Source organism: Morus notabilis, unplaced genomic scaffold (assembly GCF_000414095.1).
Source record: "Morus notabilis unplaced genomic scaffold, ASM41409v2 Scaffold338, whole genome shotgun sequence".
In the NCBI taxonomy this organism is placed as follows: Eukaryota; Viridiplantae; Streptophyta; class Magnoliopsida; order Rosales; family Moraceae; genus Morus; species Morus notabilis.
The window spans coordinates 44,502-57,811 of record NW_010358348.1 but is presented as its reverse complement, the minus strand read 5'-3'; the positions used below and the strand labels follow the sequence as shown (position 1 = coordinate 57,811).

The window sequence follows — 13,310 nt, the reverse complement described above, 5'->3', positions numbered from 1 at the left end:
TAATCGTTGTCGTTTTGGCTTTTATTTTGATTTTTGATGTCGTTTTAAAAATTTATTGTCGTTTTATCTCTCCTTGTCTTTTTATCCATTTCTTTTTTGTTCTTAACATTAAAATGTCATTTTCTGGTCTTACTTGATATCTGCATTCTGCAATGTGTGCGTGCAGCTGTTTCAGAAGAAGAACTACATTATACATGTTTTAAATTTAGGGTGCGTTTGGAGTAAGGATCCGTGCCATGGTTCGGATCATAGTTCGTGGAATGTTTTCTCTCACAAAAAGCATACGTAAACTGAGAATGATTCTGAATTCATCAACCAAAGGTAACCTATCAATCGTCACATTCCATTGTTGTTGTTTCTATTTTTAACGTTGTTTTTCCTTTTTTGTCGTTTTATCTCCCAATGTCGTTTTTCCCATTTATATCGTTTTTTGCTTTGTGCCGAACAGCCGCTGCCTTTCTGCTCCACAAACTCAATAATGATCAATATTCAACTTCCAAAGCAAACCTGGTGGGCAAGTAATAGAGGAGTGTACAAGCAATATAAACAAGACACTTTGCTTCCAACACAAGTAAAAGGAAAAATCCACATGTAACAACGTGTACTTTCGTAATAAGGGAGGTAAATATCATACATTTCAACTGTTTTTTACATCTGTATTGAGCACCATTCACGGATTACCACCAGTTCAGTTAACACCGCAAATACACCATCACCTTATAGGAGTGAAAAAAAAAAACAAAGATCTCCCTCTCTTTTTTATGAACGGTGAGATGGTATATCTCGTAGAAAGCAAACAGTAGGTATAAGGTTTAGGGGACTTTAATAACTAACGAAGCCTAGTTTCACCGTTGTGTCTCCCGTTAGGAACATCCAATATTTCTGTTCCCTTGGTTCTTAACTCATCTTGTATCCCGTTACCATTTGATAACATTTCATTCCTTTTTCTTTTTAACCTTTTTCTTGATTCATCTTCCTTCTCATCAATGAAAGCCAAAAAGTTCAAGATGCGCTCAGAGCGAGAACTGGCATGTTCAGAAGGCTCGGAGACTCGAGGGAAATGCTTGCTGAATTCGTGTATCATCTTCCAAAAGTATATAATTAGAGAAACAAGACATACAATGGCACAGATGACAAATAGCCCCCAAAAGCTCTCTAATGGAAGCTGCTCTGATTGGATATCAGAGCCGTGTAAAGCACAACCCTTTTTTGACAACCATCTGTTATGAATCCTCTGAAGCTCACCGTTCTCGGATAGATTGAGAATGGCAGTTGACATGTCAACGGCTATAGGAGAGCCTTTTGGAAATGCCTGTGACAAACAGTATTTAGCAAATGACACATATATAAATATATTATATGTTAGGAAGGTAATAATAACGTTGAATGTATCAACTGATATAGCGAGTGAGTAATTACTTTTAAATATCGAACACTGCATTTATTTACAAAATCATCTTTCTAATAAAAAAGTGACCAATACTTGTTATTTCAGGTGGCATTGAAAAGAAAGTTCGGATGAAACTTGAAAAATTAACTTATATATATGGTAAGATACTCACAAATCCCCACCCACTTTTGGTGAATTCTTGGCCTCTAACCGCAAACATGCAATGATCTGAAAGGAAGAGTTCTATGTATGGCCGTTCGTCGACCACAGCAGCAACAGTTCCATTCTCAAGGGCCTTGGCATATTCATTTGGTGAACCAAGAGCAACGAGTCTGAATTGTGGAATGTCAAGTTCTTTACTCAAGTAGTTTTCGGCGAACGAACCTACTTGGAATCCTATTGGTTCATTGCTCGTTATCAAGGTGTCAATTCCAGTGATGGGTGATGATAGATGCCGTATTGTGAGGATTGATGTTAGGCTGGCTGTGTAGCTCGAGGTTAGTATCAGAACGACGAAAAGCCAAATGAGCATTACCATTTTTCCTAGCGTGCTCATTGTATTTTCTCCTGAAAATTTGAAGAAATCCATGATTGGAACTGCAGCATTCGGTTCTTGTAAAGAAAAGAGTGTGCATTCTCAGAGTTGAAAACTTACTATGTGCAAAGAACATAGTAGAAAAGCTAAACCTGCACAATAAAGAAAAAACTGTTCTTTGAGCATGCGTGAGCATCAAATTGTTCTATGTTATTTTATTGTTCAAGTGGTTAAAACACTCACCATAGAATTGTAATGATTTGTTGCCTAGGTGGTCCGCGGAACTCATCATTTACTCTATGTTCAAGAATCCAAACAACTGTCCCAACAAAGAGGAAAAAACTTGCAATAATAGCCCACGTCAATGGTGTAAATGGTCTCAAAAATGCCCAAGCAATTGAGTTCAATTTCTTGACTGGTGTCACCACAACTAGCCCCGACTCTATATAAGGCTGAGTGAAATCCACAATCTTTGTTCGGTTTGTGACGATTGTAATGTCCCCCACAACAGCATCAAATTCCTGCACAACAATACCAAAAAATAAATAGAAGCAAAACGCAATTAGTTGCTCATAATCTGTTTCTTTCTAGATTTTACTTACACCTATTGTAATTTTGTTTACTAGCTCAGTATAGCTTGGATTCTTATGACCATCTCCGAACAGAAGGAACCTATAAGGAACTGTATAAGGAAGCAACTTTATAGCTGCAAGGAACACATCAATACAATATCCTTGGACTATATTTGTACCATTTACTTGTGACACAAAGTTCTTGTAACTAACTCGGTTCGGGACTCCTATTAGCAACTGCCTCCCATTGTCACGGAAAACCCATCCGCGGGGCGTGATTGTCGTTCCTCCAGGCCACACCACAGTGTCCAAATGCTGGTTTGCAATGGACCTGACGGGCTCCTTTATGTAAAGTACCTCTGGGGGCACAACAGAAAGACCAGAATAGTTAGACCAATATCCAATCTGCTTAAACTCCCCATTACCAATCACATTAATGATTTCGAAAGCGGGCCTCAATGCTGATCTGTCTGGGAATCCTATTGGACCGGTAAGACCTATCATATTGGTTTCTAGTATGTTACTGAGAAGCTGCTTTCCACCGTCAAATCTTCTTAACGCACCAAGATTTATAGTCCCTCCTTGAACACCAGTGAAACTAGTGTTATTGGAGAATGAAATTTTCCCTCCTTGATCCAAAAGCCTTTTCAATGCTCTAGCTATTAACCAAACTGTGTCATAGGCATATAAGCCATATGGGTTCAGCCCAACAGTGCCATTGCTCAACTGGTCCCACCTGGCAACGAAAGCCCTTTTCCTCTCTGAATCAGGGGTGTGTGGACGAAGTGTTAGAGCTCCTTGGATGGAGTTGGCAATCCTTGGAGAGAGAGGAGAATTCGAGTCCAAAACAGTGGATAGCCAAGTGGAAGCTATCCAAACATAGCCTCTCTCCATCATTCCAAGCTCCTTGGCAACATCGAAAACCAAGAGACCAGTTGCGGAGTATGTGAGGAGAACGATCACCCGACATTCCCTCATTCGAATCTTCGATAACTGTTCCGCGACGTCGTTTGGAGTTGCTCTGGGGTCCGGTGGAAGGGCTGCCTTGTAAGAGATTTTGCAGCGCCTCTCTACGAGCTTGTCAGCTAATGCTGTCACTCCATTTCGGCTCTGATCATCGTCGGAGAATAGGGCGACTACCTTGGACCAACCAAAATAACTAACCATGTCTGCTATGGCAGTCATTTGGAAATGGTCATTAGGTGCCGTTTGAAGGAAAAACGGGTACTGCAGAGATGCTAGGGTGGGATCCAAAGCAGTGAACGACAATAATGGGACATGTAGCTCATTTGCAAGGTGTGAAAGTGCATGTGCCATTACAGCATTTTGTGGACCAATTATAGCTACCGTATCAGACCCCATAAATGTCAATGCTGCAATGAAAGAGGAAAAAGAAAACATTACCACGCATCTTTTGTTAAAAAAAAGAAAAAAAAAAGATGCGTTATTCTTTTATAGCACAAACAAAAAAGAAAGTATTGAATAAATAATGCTGGTTTTAATCTGAAGTAACGATTACATAAAAGAAAATTATCAAATTTGGTGTTATTCTTGATATACTTTTTTCTTATAACTTTAATTATAAAAAGGAGTCTAGAAAAATGAAAAAGAAGGTTGCGGTGAAGAGGAAAGAATTATACCCCCAAGGATGCCAAGAAATCCACTATAGTTAGAATCATGAAAAGTCACAGACAATTTAGTCCCACCAAGAACGCTCATATCTGAGTTCACATCCTGCTCGGCAGCCTCAATGGCAACCTTTGAGACTCTTCCATTTATCGACTTTGATGTGAAAATGGCTCCAACTTTCACTACAGAAGGTCTTGAGGCTTCTTCCGAGAGTGCTCGGAAGGCGGTGAAAATGAACATTGACAAGAACAAAGGCAGGTTCATGGTGATATCTTATCTTCCTATGTGAAATATGGAAGTCAATACCAAATGATTTGTTCATCAACTTAAAGGCGATCATTCAAAAAAAAAAAAAAAAGTTTAGTAACCTTAACAAATTAAACAAAAAAGGAGAGGAACTTGGGTACGGAAAGGATATATAAGAACTTTTTGCACTAAAGATATTGGAAAAGAAACAAAAATACCAATTTGAAGATTGGAGGGAACCAAAGGGATGTTAAGAGTCTGAGCTAGTTCTTAAAACGCAAAAGCAACCGACAAGACAACTAGACAAAAGAAGCAAATCTTGTATTGCCAAAAGCAGTACCTTACCTTATTCAGCAAAAAAAAAAAAAAAAAAAAGAGAGTAAAGTACCTGAAAATAAACAAGAAAAACCATTAAAAGCAAGCGGAAGAAAAGTGAAATTTAGCTAACTTCTAGGGATGGTTTCACATGGAAGTAAACGCTCACCACAAGCTCAAATAAGGGACATCATGAAAATAAAACAAGAGGTAGAACTTGGAGTCTCATTTTTTAAAGGAGAGATTGGAGAAGAATTAATGCATTATAACTTAAACCAGCAGTGACACACTCAAAGAAGGGAAGGAATAAAAGTGAGTATTATATTATATTGAAAAATAAATAAATATGAAAGAAAAAGGAGAAACTCACATGAGAATGGCTTGAGGGTCACAAGAAAGGAATTATAATGATCACAATAATTTAGAATAGTAGAACAACTTGGTAGGTTGCTTTTCCATTGAGGCTAATTTTAATGAGTTTGGCCTTCTCTTTTTCTTGTTGCCATTCGCTCTTCAGCAAAGGCATGGGCTCAACCCTCTAAAGATAGTAGGAGACCATTTAAACCCTTTTTTCTATTTCTTGATGCAGAAAGAGAGAGGTTTTGGACGTGTGTTTTTCTTTCATAAATTAGGTTTTTACTTTTTATTTTTCTTTTCCTATAAGCTTGGTATTTAGGGAGAAATCTATGAAGATTCTTTTTGTCTGATTTGTGTTTGTTCCTCCCAAATATATAATAATAATTGTTGAGAACTAAGTGTCATGATGAGAAAAAATAAATAGTGATGGCACAAATTGCGTCTCTCAAATTATGAGAAGATCGATCCGCTTGTTAACTCTATATTAAGACGATTATTAAGCTCCACAAACTCAAGAAAGCTAAGACCTGCAAATAAAAGAGGCTAGGCATTGTGAATTCTATGTGTCCGTAATTTAAGGAGTTATTTGGAAGCTATACTCAAACTCAAATCATGATTCTACTATAGTGTTTTTTATCTCACAAAAAATTTAAATTCTAAAAGTTCTCTCTTACAAAGTTTCCACTAATGAATCCAAATTATGATTTAACATGTCCTAAAATATTTGTGTTCAGAGGGGGAAAAAAAAATCTCGTTAACTTGTTAAATTTGTCCACGATATTAATGAGATGGTTAAATCATAAACGAAATGAACAAGACTTTTTGAGACATGCTCATTTTTCCTGAACGCAGGATCAGCAAAAAATAGTTTTTAAGGACGTCTCATCCATTATTATTAATTTTTTTAATTGACATATTTCTTCTCTGAAGTGTCATAACTAGAAAATCATCTCGTGGTCCCATAAAAAATTTCAGAAAGATGGCCACCAAATACAGTGTTTGATATTAAAATATATTTCAGTGGTGGTCTGCAAATGATCTACTCTAAATTTTCGAGGCACTAACTGGAAGTGCACCGATAGAAAGCTCCATTTTAGGCACTGATTTACCTTTTTGGCTTGAATACATCATGACATCACTGTACATGCTTTTCGGCCGGTGAGAAATAATTGAATTTATTAATGGACTAAATCTTCTACCACAAAAATTATTGTAATTATGGCCTTTTTGATTGTTGCCTGTGAAATGCACATTTGTCTTGCTTTTCTTTTGGATCTACAAATGCAACTTTTCTTTGTTGTTGATTATCAACCAGAATAAAACTGAATTACAAGTAATGGAAAAATGAAAGCTATGAAGCATAAACAAAGATATTTAGAAAATTATTTTACTACTAAATCTTTCTTATTTAATCATTTTTTACAATTTAAACCTTGTGAAAACAAATGAAATCCAAATTATCAACACCCTGATTACTATATACGTCTATCCAGAATATGGAGTCTGCAATATATATCAACAATTTCTGTATAACCCAAAAAAATGAAATTTCAGGGATGAAACTGAACAAAAGAGTTTTGTCTTTCAGAATTTCAAATTCTTTCTGGAGACTGTTGAGATTTACATGATCTTGAGAGAAACCTATCTAATACAATAGATGACCTATAACCTCGTGTCATATAAAGCTGTACTTAATATCTTTATTTTTCAATTGCTCATCAGAAATGGTTTTTGATTAATCCCAATAGTATGAACTCATAACAAGCAGGCTGTATTCAGTCAAAAATCCTCTCCCCAGTTGAGAGCAACAAAAACCCAAGTGAGCTAAAAATGCAGAGAACTCCTGGAATAACATGCACTGATCTCCTGCTTTCTGGATTAGAAATCTCTGAATTAGCAGTTTTAGCTGCTTCTAGAAGCTTCCCAGTAAGATCTACTCCAATAATGCCAGCCAATGTACCAGCAGTGTGAGAGATTCCCATAACAATGCCAGCATATTTTGGAGCAATATCCGTGTGATTCACTGCAAATCCAGCTCTACCTAGTGCCAAGAAACCAAGAGCCATAGAAGAACAAAACACAGCCCCACCTGAAGATCTGAACGTGGGAAGTGCCATTAGTGAAAGAGAAGCACCATGAACCCCACAGTGTTCAAAAACTTCCTTGTTCGGGTCACAGAAAAAGACCTTTATGCCGATCAAGTGATCGGCTACAACCCCGCTGATGTTCGAGAATATGGATATGTTTAAATAAGGCATCATCAACGAGAGATTGAGTAAGGTTTAGAAGAACTGAAATTGAGTTTTTCCTTTTACCCACTGAGAATGTCAATGGCCGGAGGTGTATATTTTGCTGAATGGAGATTGCAGGCTTAGGAACCTAAACTAACGTGTTATGTCCCCTTTTATAGACTTTGCCCATCACAGAGTCCTTCTCAGACGTGCACCGGACGTGGGCATCCTTAGGTTGCGAGAGTGGATGTGTTTCTGAATGTGTATACACACGTTCCTAACATGATGGAGGATATGGACCACATTCGGTAATGTTACCGAGTTTAACGGAAGAGAAAAAAATCCAACATTCTCCCATTTGGTCTATATATTCCATTATTTACTATAGTAAGAAACAAAATACATGAATCATGACGATATGTTCTCTAAAAATGAGTATTATCTTCCATATATCATAATGCATAATGTTTCTTAATAATAGCCCATATTAAGTTGAATAAACCCTATGTTTATTTTAGGTTCAAACATTAATGATATTTTTCAATAAATAAATGAATGTGTACATAAGAAAAACAAATATGATCCTGAAACTTACACAGACCTTGCTCAAAGTATGTTGGCAGCCAATTCATCAACACGTATAAAGCATTGTGGAATGTGAAATTGTTCACCACAATAGCCCAAACCGGCATGCTTCCTATAATTCTCTGCCATGGGATCCCTCCTTTTCCCGCAATTCCATCCTTCATCTTGATCCTCTAAGCCACTTTAGGCAACAAAATTTCTCCGAAACCGCCGTCTTTTATAGTTGGATAATCGGCACCGGCTTAGTTCAACCAAAGCAGTGACCACAAAAGTCCCTAATGCTGCAAAAGTGTATACAATTGAGAACCCCATTCTCTCTATGTAACATATGCATGTGCTGAAGAATGTGAAGACCACAATCAAGTAACGCTTTGGAAATTTCACCCACATTCTTGTTTAGCTCAGCTCTATTTGGACCAGGACAAATTTCCAAACAGTTTACTTATTCTCTCTTTCTCCCTTGTAATTGGTGATTCAGGAAAAAAAAAAAAAAGAAAGGAAAAGAAAAGAGAAGAAAAGTGACAGCAACTTCTTGCCTTAATTTTGTGACCTCTGAGATCTAATGGGTTATATCTTGGTCATTGATGCCAACATGCATGACAATATGTATCCACGGTCCATCAAGATGAATATCATTTTTTTTTTTTTTTTGGCTGAAAAGACACTAATCATCTAAAGGAACCTTAAATTGTCACTCTGATGTGCCATGATGTCTTTTCAACTGAGCATTTGACTTGAATTTGGCCAAATATCTCATTTAAATTTAGAAAAGAAATTAACATCTTTGGACAAAGACAAAATCTGAGGATTACGGTTACTCAAAAATTTAAGAATGTGATCAATATAATGAGATATTTGGCCAGATTCAAAGAAAAATAAAACCCAGAAAGTAGGTGCTTGTAATTAGAAGTCCTTTTTTGAAACTGTCAAAATAAACGTTCCAAATATTATAAAAGAAAAATGGGAAGGAATTTGTAATAAAAAAGGACAAGAATACCACCAAAACAACGTAGTTGTAACCACCTTAGAATTAAGACGTTAACAAACAAGAGCACATGTTGCTCTGAATTTCTAATCTGGGAAAAGAAGGGGGAAAAAAAAAGTCTTCGCAGTTTTTTTTTTAGACTAGACTTTCTTGTCACTCTCATGCTCAAAGTCATGTTAGTTGAAAGACGTATTTTTCATTACAAGAGTAATTATTTTTCTCCTTTGCCAAGTCATTATTAGACAGTTTTTCCTTTTTATTTTTATTTCTCTCTCTATATATATGACTTGTGTGACAGTTGATCACGCGTTTTGACATTAAAAACACGTGTTTAGAAAATATTTCCTGTCCCTATCTGCTCGATGTACTTGTCGACTCATATAAAAAATGCTTTTTTTAGACAGTTTCTCTCTTTAGTCTCTCCATCTCTCTCTCTCTGAGACAGTTGATTTCATTTTGCATCTTTCTTTTTAGGAAATTTTTTACCTGGCGATTGATAGTTGATACATGGTGTTAAATATAAAAATTATTATTAGTCTATCTCTTAAGAGTTTAAATTTTTGAAATAAATTAATAAATTAATATAGTATCAGAGTAGAATGTCATGAGTTTAAACTCACATAATTACATTCTTACGTAAAAAAGAGTGTTAAAATATAAAAATACGCTCTAAGTTTTTGGGATAAATTAGTAGATTAAGATATGGTTTTCAGTTTTCACTTCTGTTTTTCGTTAGGAATCAGTTTTCACATATGCTGTTCACGCTTTCGTCACTATATATTGTCTTTCTAGTAAATCACTATGTTCTCTTCGAAAGCAATGCGATAATAGCAAAGAAAATTCTACTATGAGGTCAAAAAAAGGGGGAGTTTTTTTATTTTATTTTTTCGACACCTCTCTATAACAGATTTAATAATTAATAGAGCGTTGATTTTTTATTTTAAGTAAGAAAATAGATATGTCGATGACTCAACTTTTATTTCAGTTTTTTATTACCAACTCACATAATGAATGAGTTGTTAATTTTCCTTAGTATTTTTAATTTTTACTATTGATTGAGGTGATATTTTCTAAACACATAATAATGAAATACATGATATGTCAATTGTATTAAAACTTTAAAATAAAAACTGGGACCTCTATCGTCGTTATTGTTATTATTATTATTATTGTTATTGTTATCATTGTTATTATTATTATTATTAGTTTCTTTCTCAAGGTCAGCGGGACAACATTTTTCTATTTTTTTTTAAAAGAAAAGGAAAATATTGTGATGGACTTGATCGGGCCCATTACTGAGCCCGGAAGATCTAAACGGACCCTCCAAAGAGGTCCAGCCCAATAACAGCGCCCTCCGTCGCTGTGAAAAAACTGGTATTGAACTACAGCTGTTAACAACCGCGATCAACGGTTACCGGCAACTGCCAAGTCACCGCCTCGGACAAAACGAAAAACAATTAAAAGAGAGAGAGAGAGTTGGTGACTAAGGTACCAGACAGTACCACGCTACGACACGCTCCATTTCGTCGTTGAACTCGTTGGGAAACGAGCCCTTAATCGGCGCAGTCAACGGCCGTCAACGACACCTTTTCTTTTTTTATGTATTTCTTTCCCTTTTTTTTCCAGTCCCATCATCCAACGGCTCCCATTAACCCAGCCGCAATCTTTGAAATACGACACCTTTCTTATCCGGTAATCTAACAACTTTCACCCACTCCAATGTCGCCACGTATTGGTAATTCCCTTTCGTACAAACCATAAAGTCCACCGGGTAACCTGAACTGCCGGTTCCCGAAAAGAAACCCACATGACAGCAGATCCTTTTTGGTTTTCCTTTGTCAACTAAAACAACTTAAATAAACTCTTCCAGAATCCTATTAAAAGTTGAACAACAGTTTTGCATTTATCACCGAGAAAGCTTTTTTTTTTTTTTTTTTGCTCCTCCTTCTCGAATTCGTCTTTCTGGGATCTTGGTTTTGTTTTTTTATTAGCTCTTACCATAAATTTGTACGCCAAGTTCGTTCAAGGTTGGTGCTTTTTGGTTTAAGTAGATTCCAATTCATTTCTTATTTGTTATTTTATTTGCAATTTCTTAGATTTTTGTTTTAGCTTTAGTTATCTATCTTTGATCCCTTTAGTTGTTCATGTTTGAGTTTGTTCTTTGATCAAGCACTAGAATTTTCTGAAATTTGCTAACTTGATTTGGGTTGTTGGAGAAATTTGATTTTTCTTTTATTACGATTTTACGCGTTTGTTGAATCTATCAAGCCCGAATTTCTTCTTTGGATATATTTTTTTCTCTCTCTTCATTTATTCTTTTGATCCTTTTGTTTAGATTTAGGGATCAACTACGACTTTTTTGTTAAAACTTTATTTATTATTAATTTTTTTTTTGTCATTGAATTGCTTGATCTTTTTGCTTAACTTTAGATTTCTTTGGGGTTTTACAGGTTTCCAAATATAATACATTCGAGCAACGACATTGAAGAAAAATTGTTCAGCAGCTAAAGTGGGTTTGAAAAGCCTCTTTTAGATAATATAAAAAGGAGTGTTTGGAAAAAAGGATTATTTATTGTAATAAATAAGTGGGTTCATGTTTTGGAAACTTATATATGGCTGCAGGGACTGAATTTCCACCTCCACTTTCTTTAGTTGATGGCAACTACAGAAAGGTCAATATAACTATAACCAAAGATGAAAAACCAGAAACTCTAGAAACCATAAAAGAACCAACCCTTGGGAAACCTCCTAGGCACATCTCATCAATTAGGCATTCTGTGAGCTCTGCCCAGTTGAATCATGCCACTGAGGGGGTAAGTAAAAGCCTATGTTCAGCAGTGTTACTTGGTCTTTCTTTGCTCGTCTGTTAAATACTTTCCTTTTTTTATCCTTTGCTAGGATTATGATATTGGGATTGTTAGTTCCAAGCCACCGTCCGATGGTAACGGGACATTCGTGCCTATTTTTCGGTCGGGAAGCTGTTCCGAGATCGGATCAAAAGTGTCCATGGAGGACGAGCACATATGCATAGACGATCTTCTTGAACATCTAGGTGCAACGGCCAACTTAACTTCTCCTGGAGCTTTCTATGGGGTCTGTAAGTTGGTTGCTTCTTTCATTCACATTATAGAACTCTTATTATTACTTTGCTGGTTTGCTGGTGGTGATCACAAATATCATACCATGGATTTGTGAACCGAACATTGTTGTTTTATTGCAGGTCTTTGATGGCCATGGCGGTACAGATGCAGCTTTATTCATTAAGGAGAACATTTTAAGGTTTATAGTCAACGATGTCGATTACCCATTTTGTGTGGAGAAGGCTATTAAGAGCGCTTTCTTCAATGCCGACCACGCATTTGCTGATGAGGGTTCTCTTGATAGTTCCTCTGGTACCACTGCACTAACTGCCCTTATTTTTGGAAGGTAAGAAGTATTAACTGCGTATTCTCTAGTTTATGTATGTCCACAATCTGTAAACTGATGCTCAATAGTTTTAAAATGTAATTGAAGTTGTTCTTTTAGTATATATTATGTTGCAGCTAGCTATCTCAATATCATGTTCTGAGACATAATTCTTGTAATTTTCTTTATCAGGACAATGTTGATTGCCAATGCTGGGGACTGTCGAGCTGTGCTCAGCAAACGGGGAAGGGCAATCGAGCTGTCAAAGGACCATAAACCCAATTGCATCTCCGAGAGATTAAGAATCGAAAAACTTGGTGGCGTTGTCTACGATGGCTACCTTAACGGTCAACTATCTGTGGCAAGGGCCCTCGGGGATTGGCACATGAAAGGCCCCAAAGGCTCTTCATGTCCCTTGAGTGCAGAGCCAGAGCTTCAGGAGGCAATCCTGAGTGAAGAAGACGAGTTCCTGATTCTTGCCTGTGATGGCTTGTGGGATGTGATGAGCAGCCAGTGTGCAGTCACAATGATAAGGAAAGAGCTGATGCTTCACAATGATCCTGAGAGATGCTCCAGAGAGTTGGTTAGGGAGGCCCTTAAGCGCAACTCCCGCGACAACCTCACAGTTGTCATCGTTTGTTTCTCACTGGACCCACCGCCTCGCATTGAAATCTCAGCAGGAGCATATCTGCAGAAGGTTTGAGTCTTCTTCAGGATGCCTTAGATAGTAGTTAGTGTATAATTTATTGGAATCGATTATGCTCAATAGCCTTCGTGGATGATATTGAACCACCAGTTACACTTTTTAAGGGGTCCTTTTTGTTTCTTTTTTTTTTTTTTCTTGGGGAAGATTTATTTTCGTTAGCATCTAGTATTTCATGACTGTCTTGTACATAATAGATTGGCATTATATGTTTATATTATTTTCAGAATCCATCCTATCAATTTGAACCCGAGACTCTGTTTGTATGTAAATTGTAATAGAAACTTTTGAATGCCAACTAGAAATCATTAGCGTAATATAACCAGTAAACGATTAAGCCAAAACGATGCAACAGAA

General features: G+C 36.6%; 2 protein-coding genes and 1 pseudogene across 2 annotated transcripts; 1 reads left to right on the top strand and 2 right to left on the bottom strand.

The window, feature by feature from the left end:
• Positions 1–467: 467 nt before the first annotated feature.
• LOC21396888 (glutamate receptor 3.2) lies at positions 468–4,390 on the bottom strand. Its single transcript, XM_010092398.2, has 6 exons — positions 4,138–4,390; positions 2,528–3,870; positions 2,169–2,446; positions 2,046–2,077; positions 1,563–1,957; positions 468–1,312 (listed from the first exon to the last, which is right to left on the bottom strand). The coding sequence occupies exons 1-6, from the start codon at positions 4,388–4,390 to the stop codon at positions 830–832; spliced, it is 2,784 nt and encodes a 927-aa protein (XP_010090700.1). The 3' UTR covers positions 468–829.
• Positions 4,391–6,819: 2,429 nt separating this feature from the next.
• On the bottom strand, positions 6,820–8,250 carry LOC21396887 (annotated as a pseudogene).
• A 2,480-nt stretch (positions 8,251–10,730) lies between these two features.
• Positions 10,731–13,201, top strand: LOC112090488 (probable protein phosphatase 2C 27). Its single transcript, XM_024161888.1, has 5 exons — positions 10,731–10,872; positions 11,296–11,658; positions 11,744–11,938; positions 12,066–12,271; positions 12,443–13,201. Exons 2-5 carry the CDS (start codon positions 11,458–11,460, stop codon positions 12,951–12,953), a joined length of 1,113 nt encoding a protein of 370 aa, XP_024017656.1. The 5' UTR covers positions 10,731–10,872; positions 11,296–11,457; the 3' UTR covers positions 12,954–13,201.
• Positions 13,202–13,310: the final 109 nt, after the last annotated feature.